The sequence below is a fragment of the Mytilus californianus genome, unplaced genomic scaffold (genome assembly GCF_021869535.1).
Source record: "Mytilus californianus isolate M0D057914Y unplaced genomic scaffold, xbMytCali1.0.p SCAF_6, whole genome shotgun sequence".
Classification (NCBI taxonomy): Eukaryota; Metazoa; Mollusca; class Bivalvia; order Mytilida; family Mytilidae; genus Mytilus; species Mytilus californianus.
The window spans coordinates 72,634,644-72,658,832 of record NW_026262712.1 but is presented as its reverse complement, the minus strand read 5'-3'; the positions used below and the strand labels follow the sequence as shown (position 1 = coordinate 72,658,832).

Sequence of the window (24,189 nt, the reverse complement as noted above, 5' to 3'; positions counted from 1 at the left end):
TGAATGTAACAAATGTTTAAAAATGAGATTTAACATGATATATAAGACTTATTTCATAAGCACTTTTTTTTTAAATCCATTATAAAAATGAAATTCCAATTCCATACTGGAAACCTTTGTCAACACTGAAAAAGAAAAAATAATAATATTATTACGTTTGTACATGCTTAATTTTATGCTGTTTTCATTGAAAAGGATGTATTAACTATTATATATATTGGTATACTGTTTATAGGCTTAAATAGTTTTGGGGTTGCTGTCTCATTGTCATACAACCTACATTTCCTTTCTTTGTTCATATAGATATAACAATGAAAACAGAAAGCTATCCAATTGTTGTCCACTTCGTTTTTTAATTTCAGCAATGTTTGAGGATCAAACTGGCCTCTTTTTGCACCTATTCAAGTAGAACTGAGTAAATTATTATAACATTGAAAAAGAGTAAAAATTAAGAAGTTATATACGTACTTATCTCCATGTTGATATCGCACTGGTATCACATAATTTATTTCTAACCTAGCTATACCACCTAATCGCAACACAACACCAAGTCCATATGATAAACGAAATGTTTCTGTGAGATTTTTAAAATTTTCTTTGGCAGTTTCAGCTGAAAATTCAAAAACATAAATAAACTTAAATAGCCTACCAATGATTTCATACAATAAAATAATAAATAGGGAATGTGTCCATGGGACACAGATGATGCCCCCGCTTGCATATCATATAAAGTTATAAACAGACATAACTGAAGAACGGTAAAAGTGACGCTATCCAAATTTGTACTTGATCTGATTTTTGTGGTAATAAGTATTGTGTATAAGTTTCATAACATTTGGTTGAGGCAAACTAAACTAAAGTTAGAGAGCGGAAACGAAAAATTCAGCAATTTTTCCATTTGTAAAGAGGCATAACTTTAGAACGATTAAAGAGACACCAACAAAATTCGAACTTGATCTGTATTTTGTGGTAATAAGTATTTGGTATAAGTTTCATAACATTTGGTTAAGGCAAACTACAGTTAGAGAACGGAAACAAAAAAATCAGTAATTTTTATATATATTTTGTGGTCGTATATTGGTATCACGTCGTCGTCGTCTGAAGACACATTGGTTTCCGGACAATAACTTTTGTTTAAGTGTATGAATTTCTATGAAATTTTACCATAAGGTTTATGACCACAAAAGGAAGGTTGGGATTGATTTTGGGGGATATGGTCCTAACAGTTCAGGAATTAGGGGACAAAATGGAACCCAAATAAGCATTTTTCTAGTTTCCAGACAATAACTTGTGAAATGGTGTATGGATCTCTCTGAAATTATACCACAAGTTACCATATCATAAAGGGATGGTAAGAATTTTCTTTGGGGGGTTATGGCTCAAACTGTTAAGGAATTAGGGGAAAAACAAGGGTTTCCAGGTTAATGGACAATTACTTAAGTACAAAACATAATTTTAAAGCAGTGTAAGGGAGGTAATTCAAACACATATTGTCAAATTACCTCCCTTACACTCCTTGTAAATTATTTATAAAGAAATTTATTGTCTTTAGGTGATTAGCTGTCAATTTATTTTAAGAAGTTACTATTTTAAAAATGTTTAATAAAGGTAATTTAATTATAGCCATGATTATGTATGTGAAGGAATTTTATTTTCAGATATTACTATTTAATGTTACTGATGGAGGCTTATTAATTTTAGGCATGATTATGATGTCATTTTCTATTTTAAAAATTATTTAATTTTAGCCATGATTATGTATGTGAAGGAATTTTATTTTTAGATATTACTATTTAATGTTGCTGATGAAAGTGTTTTAATTTTAGGCATGATTATGATGTCCTTTTCTATTTTAATACTTTAATGATGTATTGAAATGGGTTTTTATTGTTGCAAAGTCCTAGCTGTCAATTTATTTTTAGAAGTTACTTTTAAATGCTGATGAAGGAGTTTTATTTTTAGATATTACTATTAAAAGTTGCTGATGAAGGTTTTTTAATTTTAGCCATGACTATGATGTTATTTTCTACTTTAATACTTTTATGATGTATTTAAATGGGCTTTTATGGTTAAAAAAAAAGCATTTTTCTAGTTTCCAGACAGTAACTTGTGATTAAGTGTATGGATCTCTCTAAAATTGTACAAGGTTCCATACTACAAAGGAAAGACTGCAATTGAGTTTGATGGTTAATTCTAAAAGGGGGATTCAAAATGTTTGTGGGGAAGGGGGGTTTCCATTTTTTTTTAAAAGGGTTCATATTTTTTTTTTCAAAATTTTCAAAATTTCAAATTTTTGAAAAGTTTCAAGAAGAAATCTTCAATTGCACAGTATTGCGCATTAGATTTGTAAGATCTTTGACCACATTTATTTTGTGTCAGAAACCTATATAATGTCAAAAATTTGATCACAATCCAAATTCAGATAGTATCAAGCTTGAATTTTGTGTCCAAATTTGCCCCAACTGTTCAGGGTTCGACCACTGCAGTCGTATCAGGCTGCGCTCAGCGAAGCATTTTATTCCATTTGTAAAGGGACATAACTCTAGAACGTTTAAAGTGACACTACCAAAATTCAAACTTGATCTGTAATTTGTGGTAACAAGTGTTGTGTATAAGTTTCATAACATTTGTTTAAGGCAAACTAAAGTTAGAGAACGGAAACAAAAAATTCTGTAATTTTTCCATTTGTAAAGGGGCATAACTCTACAACAATAAAAGTGACACCACCAAAATTCGAACTTGATCTGTGTTTTGTGGTAACAAGCATTGTGTATAAGTTTCATAACATTTGGTTAAGGCAAACTAAAGTTAGAGAACGGAAACAAAAAATTCAGCAATTTTTCCATTTGTAAAGGGGCATTACTCTAGAACGGTTAAAGTGACGCCACCAAAATTCAAACTTGATCAGGGTTTTGTGGTAACAAGCATTGTGTATAAGTTTCATAACATTTGGTTGAGGCAAACTAAAGGAAGAGAACGGAAACCAACTTTGGGACGTACATACGGACGGACAAGGACAAAACTTAATGCCCTATCCGCTACGGCAGGGGCATAATTAATACTTTAACTTAATCTTTATTATCTGAAAATATTGTATAAATTGTACTGATATATACTAGCCACCAAAAATATCAATCCTTGGATATAAGTGCTAAAGAATTCCACAATTTCGAGATAATTCCTGTTTTTTTAATTGATTTTCTTCATGTGGTTTTAAGGTGTAACAGAAAACAAATGTATAAATGCAGTAATTTATTACACATCTACATAAGTATTTTCAAAATATATTTCCACAACTGAAATTGCTGAAATTTCTGGCCTGTATATGTGAATGAACAAATAACAGAATCATATGTTGACATTCTTAGAGATAAGTATCTGATTACATGTATCTGGAAAACATAGACCTTGTCGTATATTGGTATGGCGTTGGCTTCGGCGTCGTCCGAAGACACATTGGTTTTCGCACTGTAACTTTAGATTAAGTGAATGGATCTCTATGAAATTTTACCATAAGGTTAAATACCACAAAAAGGAAGGTTGGGATTGATTTTGGGGGTTATGGTGCTAACAGTTAAGGAATTATGGGCCAAAAAGGGGCCAAAAAAAAGCATTTCTAGTTTCCAGACAATAACTTGTGGAGCGGTGTATGGATCTCTCTGAAATTATACCACAAGTTTCCATACCACAAAGGGATGGTTAGGATTTGCTTTGGGGGGTTATGGCTCAAACCGTTTAGGAATTAGGGGCAAAAAAGGGGGAAAAACAAGGTTGTCCTGGTTAATGGACAAATACTATAGTACAAAACATAATTTAAAGCAGTGTAAGGGAGATAAATCAAATACATCATTTGAATTACCTCCCTTACACTGCTTTTAAATTATGTATAAAGTAATGGTTAATGAACAATTAAGACAATTTAAAACAGTGTAAGGGAGGTAATCCAAATACAACATTTTGATTACTTCCCTTACACTGCTTTTAAATTATGTTTAAAGAAATGCATATTTATAAAGGAAGACAAGTAAAAATATCTGCAAATGTTGCATCTTTTTTTTACAAAAAAATCCATATGAAAGATTTGACACCATATTTTAAATTATATTATAAAGTAGATTAAGTTAGCACTATGGTAAATTTAAATGGGTAATTATGGTTGCAAACTCCATTGGAAATTTGAATTGAGATTATGACCATATCTTGAGGGAAAGAATTTTTTTGGGGAAAAAGGGGGGGGGGGATAAAAAGAAATTGTAGGGGGGTCAATTTTTTCTCATTTCAGATTTCAGAAATTAAAAAGAATTATTCTTCAAATATTATTTTTTTTTCAAATTTCAAATATTGAAAAATTTCAAGAAGTAATCTTTAAGTGCACAGTATGGCGCATTAGATTTGTAAAATCTTTGACCACATTTATTTATTTGTCATGCCGAATCTAACTGTGTATTTAGATTTTTAATTTTGGATCCAGTTTTCAAATTGGTCTACATTAAGATCCAAAGGGTCCAAAATTAAACTTAGTTTGATTTTAACAAAAATTGAATATATGGGGATCTTTGATATGCTGAATCTAAACATGTATTTAGATTTTTGATTTTAGGCCCAGTTTTCAAGTTGGTCCAAATTGGGGTCCAAAATTAAACTTTGTTTGATTTCAACAAAAATTGAATATATGGGGTTCTTTGATATGCTGAATCTTACCATGTATTTAGATTTTTTATTTGTGGGCCCCGCTATCAAATTGGTTCATATTGAGGTCAAAAGTGTCCAAAATTAAACTTTGTTTGATTTCATCAAAAATTGAATTATTGGGGTTCTTTGATATGCCAAATCTAATTGTATTTAGATTTTTAATTTTGGGTCCCTTTTTTAAATTGGTCTACATTAAGGTCCAAAGGGTCCAAAATTAAACTTTAGTTTGATTTTAACAAAAATTGAATTTTTGCGGTTCTTTGATATGCTGAATCTCAACATGTGTTTAGATTTTTGATGATGGGCCCAGTTTTCAAGTTGGTCCAAGTTAGGGTCCAAAATTAAACTTTGTTTGATTTCAACAAAAATTGAATATATGGGGTTCTTTGATATGCTGAATCTAACCATGTATTTTGAATTTTGGGCCCTGTTATCAAATTGGTCCACATTGAGGTCAAAAGGGTCCAAAATTAAACTTTGTTTGATTTCATCAAAAATTTAATTCTTTGGATCCTTTGATATGCTGAATCTAACTATGTATTTAGATTTGGGATATTGGACCATAATAGATAAATCAAAAATTTTTAAGTTCTAAGACCACATTCATTCTGTGTCAGAAACCTATGCTGTGTCAAATATTTAATCACAATCCCAATTCAGAGCTGTATCAAGCTTGAATGTTGTGTCCATACTTGCCCCAACTGTTCAGGGTTCGACCTCTGTGGTTGTATCAAGCTGCACCCAGCAGAGCATTTTATTGTTAATTGTTTTGTACATGAGTAAGGCCATTTAATTATTTTACACTTGATCATTTCAGGGCCTTTTATAGCTTACTATATACTATGGCTTTTGCTCATTGTTGAAGGCAGAACAGTGATTGATAGTTGCTTACATCTATATAATTTGGTTTCTGGTGGAGGGTTGTTATATTCATCATTTTAAAGGGCTATGTATATGCTCTTATTCTATTCCATGCTGTGCTTTTAAAACTGATCAATAACTATATGTTTTGAACATTTTAACTTACTTAGATTTACATTCCCCAAGTTTCCTGCTGTAACAAAAAAGTGAGATCTAAACATTTCTCCAAACCCTCCTTTTCCTGGTCTAAATGGTAAAGGAGTATATAGATGTAGACCACTCAACCAGTAGGCATCAGCTCCTAAGGCATCAGCTCTTAAGGCATTACCTGAAATATAGAAATTATTTAGGAGAAAATAATATAGCTTGTTCTCAGTTTGAATACCAAGGCATTGACTGCTAAAAATAAAAAGTACAGATATTCAGCAACCACCATTTCATTCTTATAATTGTTAAGGATTTACTTTGATTGTCAGTCTGAAAAACCCAGACCACCATTATATAATATTATGTCAAAGTTTATGTAAAAGTCTATCAAAAGAGAGGCACAAGATACCAACTGATATTCAAAATCATAAGTCAAAGACAAAGTGATGTCATGACAAAAAAAAAACAAAAAACAAACAATTTTTATTTTTTCTATTTTCTATTATTTTTATTGTATTTTTCTTCTTGTTCCTCTTTTATGAAAAACATTTTAGTAGTATAGAATAGAATTTAGCAGTGAAAAAATTGTAAACTTCGTAATCTTTATTGAAACTAAGAATCAGTTTCCTCATCAAGTATGGCTTCGCCTTTTTTAAAATTTATTTCAGTTCTTCAAGATTTGTTTAAAGTACCAGGTCCAAGGCCTGGTGCATTTTTTCTCTAAGTTTAATACAAAACCAAACAAGGTTGGGCGGTATTGACCACCCCCGGTATTTACCAGTGGTATTAACCGGCATTTACCGCCCTGGACAATACTCCCCAAGTGGTCAATACTGGCAAATACTGGTCAATTGAAATTTTCATGCTTCTTTTGACTGACTTATCTATCAATTCTAGTAAAAAAATGGTTGATGAGGGAAAACTTTATTCCTTTGGCATGATTCAGTTTATAAAAATGAATGATATTGGTATGTTATTGATTATTAAAACATTAAAAATGACTAATTTAGTTCTTAGGGGTAATGATATTGCATACTGTTGGTATATTATAAAATTGAGCAGCTCTAAATATCAGTTATTTTAACATGTAGAAATCAAGATATTTTTTTTCTTGAAAAGGTTTGAATTTTACAGGTAAATGGAATTACAAGTTACTAGCAATATAGATTATCAGAGCATTACATATTGTATGGCTAACAGGTGTCAAAAGTTTAATTACTATAACAACTGTCCCCTAATAAATGTTGACATAACAGGAAAAAAGTCATAAAAGTTATTTCTGAAGATTGTTTTAAACAATGAATTAATTTTCCTGACTTTTCAAATGCATGATAAAAACCTTCTAAATGCAGGAAATGTTTTTTTTTAAATAAATATATAACATATATATAGATGTTAAATAGTCTCTTTAAAGTGACTGACTTCATGGTGTTAATGACTATATCTGTTGTATGATTAAATTAATATTTGATAAATGTTCATTAAACCATGTTCATGAACTAATTAGTTGTGACTTTTTGTTCTACATTGTAGTACAATGTAGTAAATAAGTGACTCTCTGCCTTGTGACTATATCTATCCATTTACCAAGTAATTGACCTGAGGTAGGGACAAGTTTTATAGTAGAGTCCTATCAAAATTTCAATTGACCAGTATTTGCCAGTATTGACCAGTATTTGCCAGTATTTCCCGGTATTTACCGCCGGCATGGTCAATACTAGTATTGACCGCTTTTTTGCCAACCTTGAAACCAAAGCAACAGCACTGTTTGCTTTTAAGAAAAGCAATTTTGAAATCATATCTAACTTTTATCTCCGGCAAGTTTTTTTTTTGTCACAGAACAATATTATTTCTGTAGTTCTTAACCAAATTATACTTCCCCTGAATGGTTGATTAATTTTTTGTTGTTGTTTGTTTGATTTCAGTTTCTCATGGGTGGAAATTCAATCATAACATACATATTATTGCTATTCTCTGATTTTGCTATTGTATCATTATGAAAAACTTGAGAGTGCCTAATGAAGTCACATAGAAAGAACACATCCATTTGCAAATCATTGAAAAATAAAGATAAAGTTTGCCTACATATTGTCAGAAAATCATTAGAGAAACAGATTCCACCGCTGCATTTTGTGCACATTTCTTTACTCTCAACTCTTAAATTTAAAATATTTAGAATGCTTGGCAAGCCTCATGTTTTAAATTGGAAAATTTAGTTGTTTAGAGAGGAGAAATATAGTATCTCAATTGATGCAGTGGTAAAACCTTTATGCATAATATCATGAAGTTTTTTACTGGTCACTTAATGTAAAACAACTAGTAATCAATCAGAAATAAAAAGTAAGGATTATAAAGTAACTAACATTCAAATAATATAAAAAACCTACCATCAGAATGTGGACCAACACCATTTACTGTGAAGCCTCTCAGTGTCAGTGGCCCTCCAAGAAAGTACCTATCGTTAATTTTGATGTCTCTGTTTTGATCTATTTTTGTTAAAATTCCACCAGCTAGTGATAACTGTATTATCTGCATTAGAAAAATATCTTCATGAATAAATCTTAAAACCTTGTAACTCTGCTTTCTGTTTATTGAATTCTGAAGGAAGTATGGTATGGTATTATAAGGTTCATATGTGAAAATAAATGAAAAGATAATTTCTTTTTAATATATTGATTGTCATGGAAATGAAAGATTGTCAATAAAGAAGATGAATGTGATTTTGTAATTTATGCAATTATAAGAAAAACAAATAAGAGGGTTTTTCCATGTAGAATGTGTGATGGTACTTATACTATAAAAAATATCTGAAGCACTATGGATTATTCCATTAAAATGGATGTGGGAGGGTAGGAAAGGTATTTCAAATTCCCTGAACAGTCCACATTTTTTCTTCGAATAATTTTGTATACATCAAAGGACAAACAACCATAAATGACCTACGACCCATGTCTTAAATTAAAACATCAATTTCTACCCTCCCACCTTCATTTTAATGGACTAGTCCTTAACAATGATTCATGTTATGAGTAAATATTCAATTTAACATAAATTATTCATATATGTGTCTCTAAGTCAAAAGGGGAGTAGCATTGGTTTCCTGCAATGCATAGTTATGGTTATGTATTATTGACATTATACTGCAGTAAATTACTGCTATCTGAATGAAGAGAATAACATCCATTCAGTAGTAATCTTAGTCTTTTCAAAAAATCTTTTAAACTTATGAAAAAGATCTATACTTATACAAAGTAATAAAAAGTAGTCAAAATCTGATCATTGGATAAAACAAAGGCCAAAAAGTTAAGTTCTGTACATAGAATGTGTATATTCCTACTTAAAGGAGATGAAAACACATACAAACTTACTGAATCGAACACTAAAGGTAAATTATACTGAAGTTCAACATCGTTCTTGACAAATTCTACATTTCCACCAAGACCAGCATACTCCTGAAATTGAGAAAATGTATACTAAATCACATAACCAGAATAAAATGATTTTTTTTTATTAAATCACCTTGTTCAACCTTTTATACAGACTATATTTTTCTAACATTATACTGTTGGCATTACATCAGTTAGGCATTGAAACTAGGTACTGTTCAAATATATTGTCCATGAATCATCAGTTAGAAATGCAATTTCGTATTTTTATGATACCTGATCCATGAAAGTAGTGCCCTTACAAGAGCAGTACAATTTTAATTAAAGAAAATTATGTGTATGAAGTCAATGAATGCAAGGTTTTACCAAGTATCATAGTTTTATTCTTCAACAGAATACTTAAAAACTTCAAAAGTTTGTGTTTTTGTGCTAGCTGAAACTATGTCATACATTATAGTATAAAGCTTGCTGTGTGATACTGAAATATCCCAATCAAGAACTAGAGGCTCTAAATAGCCTGTGTCGCTCACCTTGATCTATGTGCATATTAAACAAAGGACACGCTCCAACATTGTAGACAAGAATAGACTTCATGACAAAAATCTCTATTTTGTTGATCTTGTATTACTGATCAAGGATCCGGAAATTTTCCCAAGTCATTTCGGTCATTTTTTTTTGTGATGTAATAATATCGTGATGCACAATAATGCATTTTTCTGAGGGTGACAAGTCTTGCACATGGACAAGTAAAGTCCTTTTTTGTGAAGTATTGGGTCAAACAAGTGTAACTGTACCCTGATCTAACAGTAACAGTGATGTCTCTGAGTTAGAAACTACACGAGGAGACGTTTTGTTGTTGTGTATTGCATCACTGAGGTCGTATGCATAACCCTTTAAATTTGCATAAATTAAAAGAGGAATAATTACGGCATGTTTCATCATTTTGAAATAAAGTTATGTAAACCAATTAATAAACTGTGTTGAGTTTCTTATTGCATGTACAAGATATCGTTTGTATTGTTCAAATTGCTGCTGTTTGGATGAGTGTAAGTGATTACCTAATACACAACAAGATAATGTGTATTCACCTGGTTTACGATAAGAGGATCAAAAAGGGGAAACTATGATTCAACTTTTCTTTGAATAAATAACTCAAGTCTGGTATAGTGATAACAATTGATTTTAATAATAAAATTCATGATTTTAAATAAATAAATAATTTATCTGAACAGAAGTTTGTACACAATTACAACAGTTCAATGAAAAACAATTGCATTGTAATACAGTCCAGAGAGAATGTATGGCTTCACTTGGGTAAAAAACGGAAGTTTAGCCAGGAAAACAAAAGAAAGGATAACGCCCATTAAATTCTGTGAGTAAGATGGTTTCAAAAAATCGGAAGTGCAAAAAAAACAAAAAGAAATCGAGATTGTTCATTCGCTGAGTATATTTCTTAAATAGGCTGTATGGCTTCAAATCTAAATTACGTTATTTAGTTTTAATTCCTTTTTTAAACATTTTTTTTTAATTCTGCATTCCTATAAATTATACGCTTTACCACTTTTGTAAATCTATTAATATCTTTATCTGCCATTTCCTACCGAAAAGTTAACAGTAAAATCGATCTTTCAAATAAGATCATCAATTAACCCATGTTGATCCCCATTTTCCATGCGCAAACTCAGTAAACATAAATCTATATTTAACAAACGTTGACCAAATCAGCTGATCGATTATAAATGGATTATATGTTTTATTTGGATAAAAATGGACAGATTCTCGAGTCAACAGTGTTATTTGACTTCTTTAATGAATAAAATAATATCTTTTTGGGAAAATCTAGGTCAGAATGGTTAAAACGTTAAATTTGATGCACAGCAAATCGCCATATTGTTTTTATTGCTTAACAGGTGTTTACAGGTGAGATTTGTGTACATGGCCTTTATGGCTTTAATCAAGACAATAACGACACCCAAGCCGAATTCAAACTTCCTGGACATTGATTACTATCCTCAAGTGGTGATAATTACTATGTAAACAAACCTAGTGGCTTGAACCCAGACTTACCCCACGCTGTGACTCGACAGAGTCCTGTACATTGTTTTCACTTACATTATAGAATAAACAACAGACTAATGATAAATATTATTAAATCACTACCACAATTCAATAAAATTTTTATTTTGTCTAAAACAAATCTATTTTTCTTGATGACCTGAAAACAAAAATAAGTTCAAAATGGCGACCGATAAAACCCTGATCTCAATGAAATGACCGAAATTATTTCTGTAAAAAAAAAAAAAAAGACCTAAATCCCAATAAATCATTTCGGTCTTTTCAGTTTCCAAATCGGTCATGTCTGGCATATATGACCGTTTCCGGACCCTTGTTACTGATCTTTTAGTCTGTTTAGTTTCTCTCTATCTTCTTTAGTTTTTGCTCAAAACATAAAAGAGGGTAAAAAAAATCCTCATTTAAGGGCAATCACTCCTATGAAGAGTGACAGTCTACTAACTATATAGGCAAAATTTGACTTTTTAATAGATCTTGCCTTGCTGATCATTTTTGTGATTTAAAGTGTTTATCTATTATAATTTAAATCAAGACATAAAGGAAAAAAAATGTTTCTCTCTAAATATCATAGTTTTCATGATAATAGGCAAAAATGAAAAAAAATGGTAAAATTTGTCATTTATAGGCAATAACACCTAAAAGAATTTGCCATACAGTTTTGACATATATGGACAATTGGTAGAGCTCATTATTCTGAACATTTTTGCTCCTTTAAGATTTTCTCTAATTATAACGGTTCAAAAAATAATAGACAAAACTTGCATTTTACCCTGATGTTCTATTTTTAGCCATGGCGGCCATGTTGGTTGGTACGCAGAGTCTGCGGACACATTTTTTAAACTACATACCCTAACGATGATTGTGGCCAAGTTTGGTTAATTTTGTCTCAGCAGTTTCAGAGGAGAAGATTTTTGTAAAAGATAACAAAAATTTCCAAAAAATTGTTAAAAATTGACTATAAAGGGCAATAACTCCTTTAGGGGTCAATTGACCATTTTGGTCATGTTGACTTATTTGTAGATCTTACTTTGCTGTACATTATTGCTGTTTACAGTTTATCTCTATTTATAATAATATGTAAGATAATAACCAAAAACTGCAAATTTTCTTAAAATCACCAATTCAGGGGCAGCAACCCAACAACGGGTTGTCTGATTTGTCTGAAAATTTATATGCAGATAGATCTTGACCTGGTGAACAATTTTACCCCCAAGTCAGATTTACTCTTAATGCTTTGGTTTCAGAGATATACGCCAAAATCTACATTTTACCCCTATGTTCTATTTTTAGCCATGGCTGCCATCTTGGTTGGTGGGCCGGGTCATCAGACACATTTTTTAAACTAGATACCCAATGATGATTGTGGCCAAGTAGTTTCAGAGGAGAAGATTTTTGTAAAAGTTAACGACGACGACGGATGACGGACGCCAAATGATGAGAAAAGCTCACTTGGCCTTTTAGGCCAGGTGAGCTAAAAAGGGCAACCACTGCTATTCATATTAGACTTATTTAAAGTCAGTTTCCTGGGGTCGATTTCTGTAGTATAATTAGAGAACTCTTGAATATATAAAGCACAACTATCATCATGTTAAAGGTGAGTGTAATTCAATTTTCTTTTAAATGGAATTGAGACTGATCCGTACTGAGTTTGGCCATTAATTGTGATTCATATAAAAAGATGAAAAAGTATCCAAAGGGGCACAATTGTTGCCCATAGGAATACCTACCTATGTAGGGAAAACTACTATATTAAGAGAAACATTTTTTCACATTTAATAAAAAATATCCTTACCTGTGTTAACTTGACTAAATATCCTTTGGTGGGTAATATCTTATCATCTCTTTTATCTCTCATTAATACATGCTGAAACAAAAATAATTACATAGTCATCTCTTATTGATTCATGTTGATTATGCAAACAATTTCTATACCAATGGACATCTACTGGGGGAATGAGGCAGAACTTCCAAAAAACAATTTCAGCCAGTCCGTCAATTATTGCTAAATATTTTAGTTGCAAACCAGTCAAACATGAAAGACAACTTCAAAATGGAAAATTGATGTCTGTTACTTGTTTACCTGTTGTGCAGGTAAATCACAGCTGACAATAACTCTTGCTAATAACTGTTTTTAAGACAGGGTATTCAAGAAGAGCTTGTTTTTACAGTTATTACTCTTTTGTGTCATTTTTATGACGGGAAAAGTGTGACTGCATTAAGGAAAACTGTCTGGGCAAAAAAAGATCTTTTAAATCTCAATATTTTCTTAATCATATGAATATTCTGCAAGTCTGGTCCAGGTTACTATATCCTGAATTTAGTGAAAGAAATGAATTTGTCTGTCAAATATGTGTTGGAAGCTCTGGAATATGGCTGGATCATATTCATCCAAATGCTTCTGCAACTGCTTACAGAATATTGCTGTATATCAAGATGTATCAATGCTAATGCAACTTAATAGCAAAAGTCCATGACCTATTAAATGCAGTTCCATTTAATCCAACCATATCACATCTTGCTCCATTTCCTAGCAAGATCTTGTCCTGCTGATCATGTTTGCCATTTACAATTTCTCATTATCTGTTATAGGTTTAAATATGATAACCAAAATTACAAAAAATAGGCAAAACTCATCATTTTAGGGCTAAAACTCCTATAAGGAGTCATCTGTCAGTATTGGTCCTCATGATACCAATCAAAATAATAACTTTTACAACATAAACAAAAATACCTGTATACTAGACTTTAATGTATGCCCTGCTTGCTCCCTGACAGCAAATGATGTGTCTCTGTTGAGAGCTCTCATTTCTCTCCAAACTCCTTCCCACTTTAAACAATGTGAACCTAATTTAGTTGGAAACTGTAATATAAATTATAAAAACATAATTTTTCTTTTAATTGTAGCCATGTCTGATATATTCATCTACAACTTGTATGATTTAGAACTTAATATAAGGTTTAGGGAAGGTTCACTGACGAGGACCACAGGTAACATCTGTCTTTTGTATTTCCTTCTAACCTTGTGTTGTTATTTACTTTGTTTTTTTTCTAATTCAAACATATATCATATTGTGATATTTTTTGTGAGTTATTTACAATAAAAGATGAAGAATGCTGTTTGTTTTTGAACTGTATTTTCGTAAATACACATACCTGTAGATCATAACTGACAAATTGATAAGGTGTTGTGAATTTGTTTGTTGACCTTCAACGACCTTGTGTAAACTAATATTTTCTTTTCTGTACAAACATACTCGATGCAACATTTACCAAAATAATTTTTTTTACACTAATCATCTGATGTATGTTAATATATTTTTTATATGACATATAGAATCAATGCAGATTAATTTACCATTAAATGTAAGGCAGTTCCTCTACTGATTTCTTTAAAACTACTCCATGGAAATTCTGCATAGCCTTTATATATATTAGCACCAATTCTAAAATCAATAAAGAATAACAAGTAATACAAGTATTAGAATTTGGACTCTGATTTCTACATTTTTATATTATTTGCTTTTAATAAGATATAAACTTTGACTACTGCTGGCTGCCTTTTGAATTTATGAAAGTAATAACACACGTTACAGACCTTAAATAGAACATCCCAGTCAATTTTTTTTCAATTTGTTCAAATGATCATGATGATAAGTAAAATGTATTTTCCCATAGGGTTTCAATGGAGTGGTATTTGATTTTCCAATGAGCATCTTACACTTTTTCAGAACTTTCATAGGAAAATATCTGATATGTATGTTTCAATTAGTTAAATAGTTCTTAAAAAGAAGGTCTCTATATATCAGACCAATTCAAATTTTGGCTCCTTCAAGCCATATTGGACTTATTATCAGAAACAGTCACAAGATTGGAAGGTACCTTCTACAAAACATTTCAACATGATTTGATTTCATTGCACTTCAACTTTACATAAAAAGAGAAACAAATTGTAAACAAAAGTTGAAAACAAAAACTTTTGTGTCTAGAGAAAAAAAAGAAAGTAATTCCATAACTAGAGGATTTTATCAAATGTCAACAACTCATGTACTGTGAATTCATAATTATTCGTAGGATAATTTTTTTTGTGAATTTCATGGGTACACAGGTGAATCACAAATTTAAATGTTCAATGAATTACACATTTTTTATATGCTTGTATGCAGACTTTGGCAAAACCCTGAAATTAAAAATTCACGAAAATGTAACTTTTCCTCAATCCATGAAAATTGATACCAACGAAAATAAATGAATCCACAGTAACATGTTTCTATTTGGGATTTCAAGCCAACAAATCGTGAGTGTGTGTAGTGTTTGGGCTCCGTGTTGAAGGCCTCACTGTGACTTTAACATGAAGAACAGCAATAAAAGTTTCTTTGTTTTATGTGTTTTTGCTGTGCATGTACTGATTTTGTGTCATGGATGGATATCCCATATCCTTTGTTTTTCTATTATATAGTGTAAATTTTATTTTAGTTCCTATCTTGACAAATTAAAATATTTACCTTATATTAGGATCCCCATTGATGGGTTTTGAAAACTGAAAACCATATCCTCCATCATCTTTGAAAACTCTGCTGTAATCCAGAGTACATGATTCACCACGACCAAACATATTGGTATATTTCATTCTTACCACCTGTAGAGATATGTATCTTTTAATAATTTATAAGAACAGATCAAATCTATGTTGAGGTTTTTTGCACAAACTTTTGGAAGAAAATAAATTGAAAATTTAATGCATCCATCAATCAAAAAATCACATTTCATTCCTACTTTTTACACTTAATTATAAATGAAATTCATGTTATTGCCTACTCATATAAAATATACTTATATTATGATTGTTTTTCCAATTATTTTTTGTTCCTGATAAACATTTCTCTTGCTCACATCTCTACTTGTATCAATAAAACAACATAAACTACAAATACAATTTGTGTAGCCTAAACATTTATGCATGTCTATTAATAGATTCACTGAAATAAACTGTGAATGTATTCTGGTTGATTTAATGCTTGTAAATATCTGTACATTCAAAAAGAAAACTTAGGTTTAAAAAAAAAAGATAATTTACTCCTTCCACAATTCCATGTTTCTTTCAGTAGCTGCCTTATGCCATATCTTAATGTTTTATTTTTTGAAGAATTTGGTGTTCATAGCAGATATTTGATAGTCTCTGTTTAAGTTCTTCACTACTTTTTAGATTGGGTGCAATTTAGAGATTGACATATTGTATAGATACTTGTCTAGTGTTGAAGACAGTATATTGACCTTTAAATGTCTTTAGGTTATTTGTGTTATTGGGTTGCTGTCTCATCAATGTATACCCAACATATTTTATCTGTCCAAGGGCACTAACTAAAAAAAAAAAATTTTGTTGTTCTTTAAAACTTTTTTAAATATCTAAGAGAAATGTAGGTTTGAGAGCACTTACAATTCAATTTTCCATATAATTAATATTTCCAAGGGGCATATTTTAATTAATAAATTTATAAGAAAAACAGCCAGTGACATTTTTTCTTACCACATCACTTTCATTAGCTGAATGTGCTCCTAATTCCATTTTCACATTTAAAATAGGATATTTCCTTTCCTCTACGTGATATTGCACTTCATATCCATTGGCCGATGCTTTTTTTCCTGACAAAATAGAATATTATATTAGGTTTCTGGATTTTGTACAATTTACTTATAACATATCAAAACAATATAAAGTATAATTGCATTTGTAGCGATGAAATACCATGATTTCTCAATATAAACTGCTTCGCTGAGCGCAGCTGGATACGCCCGCAGAGGTCCAACCCTGAACAGTTGGGGCAAAAATGGATACAATATTCAAGCTTGATACAGGTCTGAATTTGGATTGTAATTAAATATTTGACATATTACAGGTTTCTGAATAAATGTAGTCAAAGAACTTGAAATTGGTTATATGAATTGAATTTATATTCAATTAAAGATTTCTTGCTGTTGTGCAATACACTGTGCTGTTGCGCAATACTTAGTAAATCTGTTGTCAGACTATAAACAAATAAAGTTCAATTAATTCTCAATGTCATATTAGAAATTTATGAAAATCAAAAGGGAGCTTACATCAATAGATATAAACAATTCACCAAAGTTTCATGAGAATTGCTGACAGCATTTTTGAGTTATTGTCCGAAAACTGGAAAATCCCCCCTTTTTTAATGAATAAAACCCCATAACTCAGAAATGTAAAATGTAAAATTCATAAAATTCTAAAGGGAGCTTACTTAAATAGATATAAACAATTCACCATAGTTTCATAAGAACTGCTGTAAGCATTTTTGAGTTTTTGTCAGAAAACTGGAAAAATCCCCCTTTTTTATGAATAAAACCCTGTAACTCGGAAACGTAAAATCTAAAATTTATAAAAATTCAAAGGGAGCTCATGTCAATAGATATAAACAATTCACCACAATTTGTTGAAAGTTGGTGAAAGCATTCTTGAGTTATTGTCCGAAAACTGGAAAATCCCCCTTTTTTTAATGAATAAAACCCCATAAGTCAGAAACGCAAAATTTTAAATTTATAAAAAACGAAAGGGAGCTCACGTCAATAGATATAAACAATTCACCATAGTTTTATGCAAATTGGTTAAAGCGTTTTTGAATTAGTGTCCGACATGTTGACGACGGACGGACGGATGGACGGACGGACGGACGGACAGACGGACAACGGTATACCATAATACGTCCCGTAAACGGGCGTATAAAAATGAAATCAAATAATTTCACTCCTCTGACATCATCAACAATGGGTGTTGTGAAGACTTTTTGGATGGGGACGTTCCCTTGTCACCATCTTATGGTGTTTATATATCTCAAATTGTTCGATTCGCTCATGTATGTAACAAAGTATTTGATTTTAACTAAAGAAATCGCTGTATTACTGTAAATTATTACACCAGGGTTTTCGATATCACAAACTTGTCAAAACATTTACTAAATTTTATCATCGGTACAAGGACATCATTCGTAAATATAGATCAACGTGCAGACATCTTAAACGTTCAGGTATTTCACATCCAATCTTTTATGGTAATATTCTATACAAAACACAAAAATGTCGTCATTCACCTCAAAAGCTGACCAAACTTTTAAACAGACTTATTCAGAAGGGATATAGTTACAATACTGTTGTCAGGTCATTAAAGATGGCATTTTTAAAAATTAATATTGATTCACTCATAGGGTCTTTGCATCAGAAATAAACACATTTATTCTAAAACCAGCTGTTGGCATGATACGGGTTATGTTCTTCTCGTATATTTTATGATGGTATGATACTAAACCCCTAACAGAAGGGATTGTGCTTGATTTTCTTATGATGAAGACATAACCTTACAATCAGTTTAACTGAGGTCTGGAGCTGGCATGTCAGTAACAGCTAGTACTCCTTTTGTTAATTTATGTTATCATTGTCATTTTGCTTAGTTTCTTCTGTTACCTATTCTAACATCGTTCTCAAGACTTCTTTTAAACTGAGTTTTACTGTGCCTATTGCTGTGTGTTTGTTTATTCTACATTGGCTAGAGGTAAAGAGGGAGGGCTGAGATCTCACAATACATGTTTTACTACGCCACATTTTTGCGCCTGTCCCAAGTCAGGAACCTCTGGCCATTGTTAGAGCTGTATGTTTTTTTAATTTCGATTCATTTATATGTTTCGGAGTTTGGTGTGACATCCATTTTCTATTAACTAGTACACATTTCTGTTTAAGGGCAAGCTGAAGCACACTGAAGACCCATTGGTGGCCTTGGGCTGTTTTCTGCTCTTTGGTCGGGTTGTTGACTCTTTGACACATTCCCTGTTTCCATTCTCAATTTTATCTATGACGTTACATCAAAATAAATTGAGAATGCTTACAAAAAGATATAGTTCCTTGAATTTTCTACTTTATTTCCATAAAAAAAGTCCAAGTTCAATGCAATTAAAAGAATAAGTAATCCAAATGTTAAAATACATTCAACTTTCAACTTTTGATTGAACAACACGGATAATCATCACAAATTAATGTGTTGTTTGGTCACACATTGAATATTTCTCTATATTTGAATTCTTGAATTAGTTATTCTATAAATATCAATACTGAGTTTTGGTAATATATATCAACTTTTATATGTTGTTTATATACTGTAAAAGTATAAAGAGTGTGGTATCAACTTCCATCATTACCATGGCTCAGTAAAACTATTGTGACGGAGTTTAGAGCCAAATACTATACATACTTATTACCTTTGCAAACTGTCCTACGTATTTTGCTAAATATAGTTTTTATACATCAGCATTTGTACAAGTACATGTGTATGTTCAAAAGGCATCGGATGCTTGCAAGGCAATGTTGTTCAAAGGAAATAAAAAATTTCTCTTTTAATCCACCAATAAAAAGCCTAATGTCAATTAAAACCTTTACAATTGTTTAATGTAAAGATATAAATTTGTGCACAGAAATAAACACATATATGAACAAACTGTGTTCTTTATAAATATATAGTTTAATTCCATCCAAGGTTATAATACAAACCTTTACTTGTGTCTATTAGAATATCAACTTTTTTAAACAATTCCAATTTCTCCAATAATATTTTGGCCTCTGTACTTTTTTCAACCATCTACAATGAAGATTACAGTCAATATATTAACTATATATGGCCTGGGACATTACATTACTTAAGAGAACAAAATTTTATGTTCATAGGATACATACCCCTAAACTAAATAAAAAAATTAATGAATAATTATAGAATAATGGTAGTTTTGTTTTGATACTGACTTTTTAAGCAAAAATATCATACAGGCCTGATTTAAAACTTACCAAATTGGAACATAGGAGGCCCCTCATGGGGGTGTCCAAGTAATCACATAATCATAATTTTTTTGCCAATATAATCACATAATCATTAATTATTTTTTTAAACAAGATAATCAAATAATCAAAAAATACATTCCTAGATTATCAAATAATCAAATAATCATGAAATATTTGGTCTGGTAATCAAATAATCACTATAAAAATGACCAAGTAATCACATAATCAAAAACCCACGAGGAGGCTCATTTAGATAGTCAAGGGTAATTATAAAGGCCAAGCTGTTTGATACACTACCTCTTTGAAGTTTGATGCTGACAGAACTGGCTTAAGTGTCTTTTCAAGTATATCATTTTTGGTTTTCCCTACTCCATCAATTACCACTCTGTCAACCTTTACCTGAAAACAAAACGTTTTTAATTTTCTTCTTATACATTTGTATATCTTATATTTTTCTATAATATTTATCTGTTTTTTCTCTACAATTTTTGCTTTCGGATTTTATTTCTCTCCTGCTAAACTACAGTAAATAGACAAACTCCTCTGGACCCTGCTTGCCACATTTTACCCAAAGCTAAATTGTATTCCAGTATCTTTTCATTTTCAACTTAATATGTTTTAAGATTTTTCCAAATATGCAAAATGGTACTAAAATTTAGAAATAGGTCCCTGACATAAATGCTAAAAAGGATGAATGAACCCTTATTCTGACAAAGAAAACTTACTGGCACTGTTCTGATGTCAAACTTAAAATTTGGATCTGTGTCATTTGATGGTCCCTCAAACTCTGGTCTGTGTGATTCCATGGTAGTTTCAGGGGCCTGAAACAATACACAGTCACAATAACTTTATATATAAAGCAGTGGTCTCAGGGGCCAGAAATAATACATATAATTCAGCATTTCCACTGTTTTTCTTCACAATAAACAACAAACCATATACACTTTCAGGTTTCTTTAATTCTATTCTCTCATTTATTCAAGTTGCTAATATTTATAATATAAAGTAGATGTTACCTTTTTGGCAATCTTTATAAAAAAAAACATTTTTTGATGAAAAAGTTTAATTCTTTTTATATTGGTTGTAAGACATGTTTATATTTTGCAATGGTGTGTTTGAAGTTTTTATTCAAGTCATTTCAATTATGCACAATTGTCAGTGTCCTTCATCAATTTATGTTGTTGGTTCAAGTCTGTCATATTTGTTTTTCGTAAATAGTTTTGATATAAATTAGGCTGTTAGTTTTTTCAATTGTTTCATAATTTTCGTGTTGGGCCTTAAAGCCCTTTTATAGCCTACTAAACGATATGGATTTTTCTCATTGAAGAAGGCTGTATGGTTGTCTATACTTGCTTACATCCACTCCATTTTGAACTTTGGTGGATAGTTGTCTCATTGGCTATCATACCACATCTCCTTATTTTTATATTAACTAAAAAAAAAAAATATGTCAACTCATAATACATAGTGAATATCATATGGCTTTTTCAATATCACATCCGTATCAACCTGAGACACCAATATAATCCCAAGAGCTCTGCTCGAGGGATTATATTGGTTGAGGGTTGATACGGTATGTGATATTGAAAAAGCCATATCATATACACTTTATTATATACATATACCTCATGTAGATGTTTTTTATGTGACATGGCGTCACACAGATAAGAAGGTTTGAAATGACGTCATACAGATTATAGGTTTGACATGACGTCATACAGAGAAGGGGTTTGATAAAGCCTTTGCAATAGTGACTGCAATCGATGACGTGACGTCATTTAGATTAAAGGTGTGATAAAGCCTTTGCAACCGTGCTGATATCGATATCATCACGGGTGGCTGATACAGCTCGCTTGCCAATGATTGTATTACACATACAATTTATCTGTATTTACTACTAAGTATATAATACATGTATTTATTTCTATTTGGAGTTATTATACCATTGAGCTTACTTTGATCAATCAATATAATCATATCTATCTACATAAACTTATACTGGTACTCTATCAATTTCTTTGATCAATCAATATAATCATATCTATCTACATAAACTTATACTGGTACTCTATCAATTACTTTGATCAATCAATATAATCATATCTATCTACATAAACTTATACTGGTACTCTATCAATTACTTTGATCAATCAATATAATCATATCTATCTACATAAACTTATACTGGTACTCTATCAATTACTTGATCAATCAATATAATCATATCTATCTACATAAACTTATACTGGTACTCTATCAATTACTTTGATCAATCAATATAATCATATCTATCTACATTTTTTTGTACATAAACTTATACTGGTACTCTATTGAACATTCTTATGAACTCAACAGTGAGAAAATCACTCCCATGCTGCTCTATTGCAAGTAATGAGGCTTAATTTGAGTAAAGAGAGGAGAGTACACGTCACTGATTTACTTCGTCATACTTAAACAGTGTTCTAGCTAAAGTCTTAGGGCAGCGATGCATGGTCAAATGAAAGCAGCACTTTTTCACATGATTTTCATTGAAGATTTTTCTACTTTAACATATCAGAAGCCACCTTGCTCTGTTATTTTTATCCAAGCAGAACTTCCCACTTGAGAGAAGTACAACTCAGAATGAATATTTCATTCCTGTTTGCCATAATCATTAGGTAGACTTGAATTTGGAGGACACATTGAAAAATAAATGTTAGTAATTTTCCTGGCGAGATCTTTTTTGGAGGTTAGTGCAGTCATTTGGACTTGTCTACAGGTCAGATCCGTAGCCCACTATCGTCAATGTGTGTTTCTGAAAATTATGTGTACCTTTCTTAAGGTTGGATAGTAGTGGTACACATTTAGTTGAAATGCAAATAGACTTTGAATATAACCAGGGACTTTCTATACTAACGGGACTTGTCTCTATTGATTTTAATTTTAAAAATAACTATGCCTCCCGTGTAAAGCTACCACCAAACAATAAACTTAGTTCCGTATCTCTGATATATACGAAGCTAGTAGTTATTTGCGTATTTCAAAGTACATTGTAATTTAATATTTTTTAATATAAAATCTGATTAATAGCTATTTACCATGACAAAAAATATAAGATTTTAAAAGAATGTTAAATTATTAAACTGAGACATATCGTTTTGAAGAACACTCAAGTTGTGCAATAGGGGTTACATATTGAACAAGATGGCGGCCACTCGAAATTTACTGACAAAATACCTCAAAGTTCAAAGGTCTATATTTTAAAAACCATCCGAGAAATCTTTTCAAAAACAGCATTTTGCAGTGACAAAATGTACAAAATTTCATAAAAATGTTACTTCATTAAACTTAAACATATAGTTATGAAGAACACTTCGTAAATGTGAAATGATTTGCTTTGAAGTCACGTGACATCAGCGACAGCACAGTTATGTCTGCAAATTTGTATAGACATTCTTATAAGTGACCAGTCCCGTTAGTATAGACTGTCCCTGATATAGCTGACTTGTAGACAAGTCTATATGAGCACAGTCCTAGATTAAGATATTTAAGGCACATGGACGAAACACTACATCATCAATTGATGAGGGTCGTAATGGGGGTACCTTAATGACTAATAACGGTAAAAATTCTTGCAAAATGACATTAACGGTAATTTTTGGTGCATGACGATAAAATGTACACTTTCTTTTAGACAATAAAAAAATGGACTGATTTTGACGAATCACGTTAAATTTTTTCCAAAAATTATGGTAACCATAATTATTTGAGACCTCTGACAAATCATGATAAGGATATTTTGATGAATCACGGTAAAATTTTAACCAATTTGACGCTAACGGTAGCCGAAAATTACCGTTTTACGACTAAGTCACTAACGGTAAAGGGCATTCCAACCCTCATTGATTTGGCAGTGCTCTGCTACAAATCAGATAAACATGATATATAATACTAATAAGTAAACCAATGTGTACTAAAAATTCAAATCTACCTGATGACTATGAAAGTAAGAATACCGTAAGTGACCCCCCTCCCCTTATTTTTAATCGTTTATCAGTCACGGAAAGACCCCTTGTAGTGCCGCTGAACCTAAACGTTTGTTAAGGGAAAATACTGTTGTTACTTTTGCGTGGACTGTTCCCATGAAATCACACTATGTTGTCAAAATTTCTGTGAAAGTCACATTCCAACCGGAAATATCAATAGTAATACTAAA

The 24,189-nt window shown here is 31.2% G+C and overlaps 1 protein-coding gene across 1 annotated transcript; it reads right to left on the bottom strand.

Annotated features, from left to right (window-relative positions):
- Positions 1 to 24,189, bottom strand: LOC127705868 (sorting and assembly machinery component 50 homolog B-like). Its single transcript, XM_052210221.1, has 14 exons — positions 24,097 to 24,189; positions 20,720 to 20,815; positions 20,292 to 20,393; positions 19,710 to 19,797; positions 16,684 to 16,799; positions 15,662 to 15,795; positions 14,515 to 14,602; positions 13,891 to 14,019; positions 12,952 to 13,023; positions 9,069 to 9,152; positions 8,088 to 8,229; positions 5,720 to 5,881; positions 469 to 610; positions 1 to 125 (listed from the first exon to the last, which is right to left on the bottom strand). The coding sequence occupies exons 1-14, from the start codon at positions 24,115 to 24,117 to the stop codon at positions 80 to 82; spliced, it is 1,422 nt and encodes a 473-aa protein (XP_052066181.1). The 5' UTR covers positions 24,118 to 24,189; the 3' UTR covers positions 1 to 79.

Bases quoted from the DNA above. Each gene is read 5' to 3' on its own strand.
- LOC127705868 (XM_052210221.1), bottom strand. From the start codon at position 24,117: ATGGGAACAGTCCACGCAAAA. The intron at 20,394-20,719 runs GTAAGTTTTCTT...TTTTGTTTTCAG, and splicing joins TTGACATCAGAACAGTGCCA to GTAAAGGTTGACAGAGTGGT. The intron at 13,024-13,890 runs GTATTTTTGTTT...TTTTTGTTTCAG, and splicing joins CATTAAAGTCTAGTATACAG to CATGTATTAATGAGAGATAA.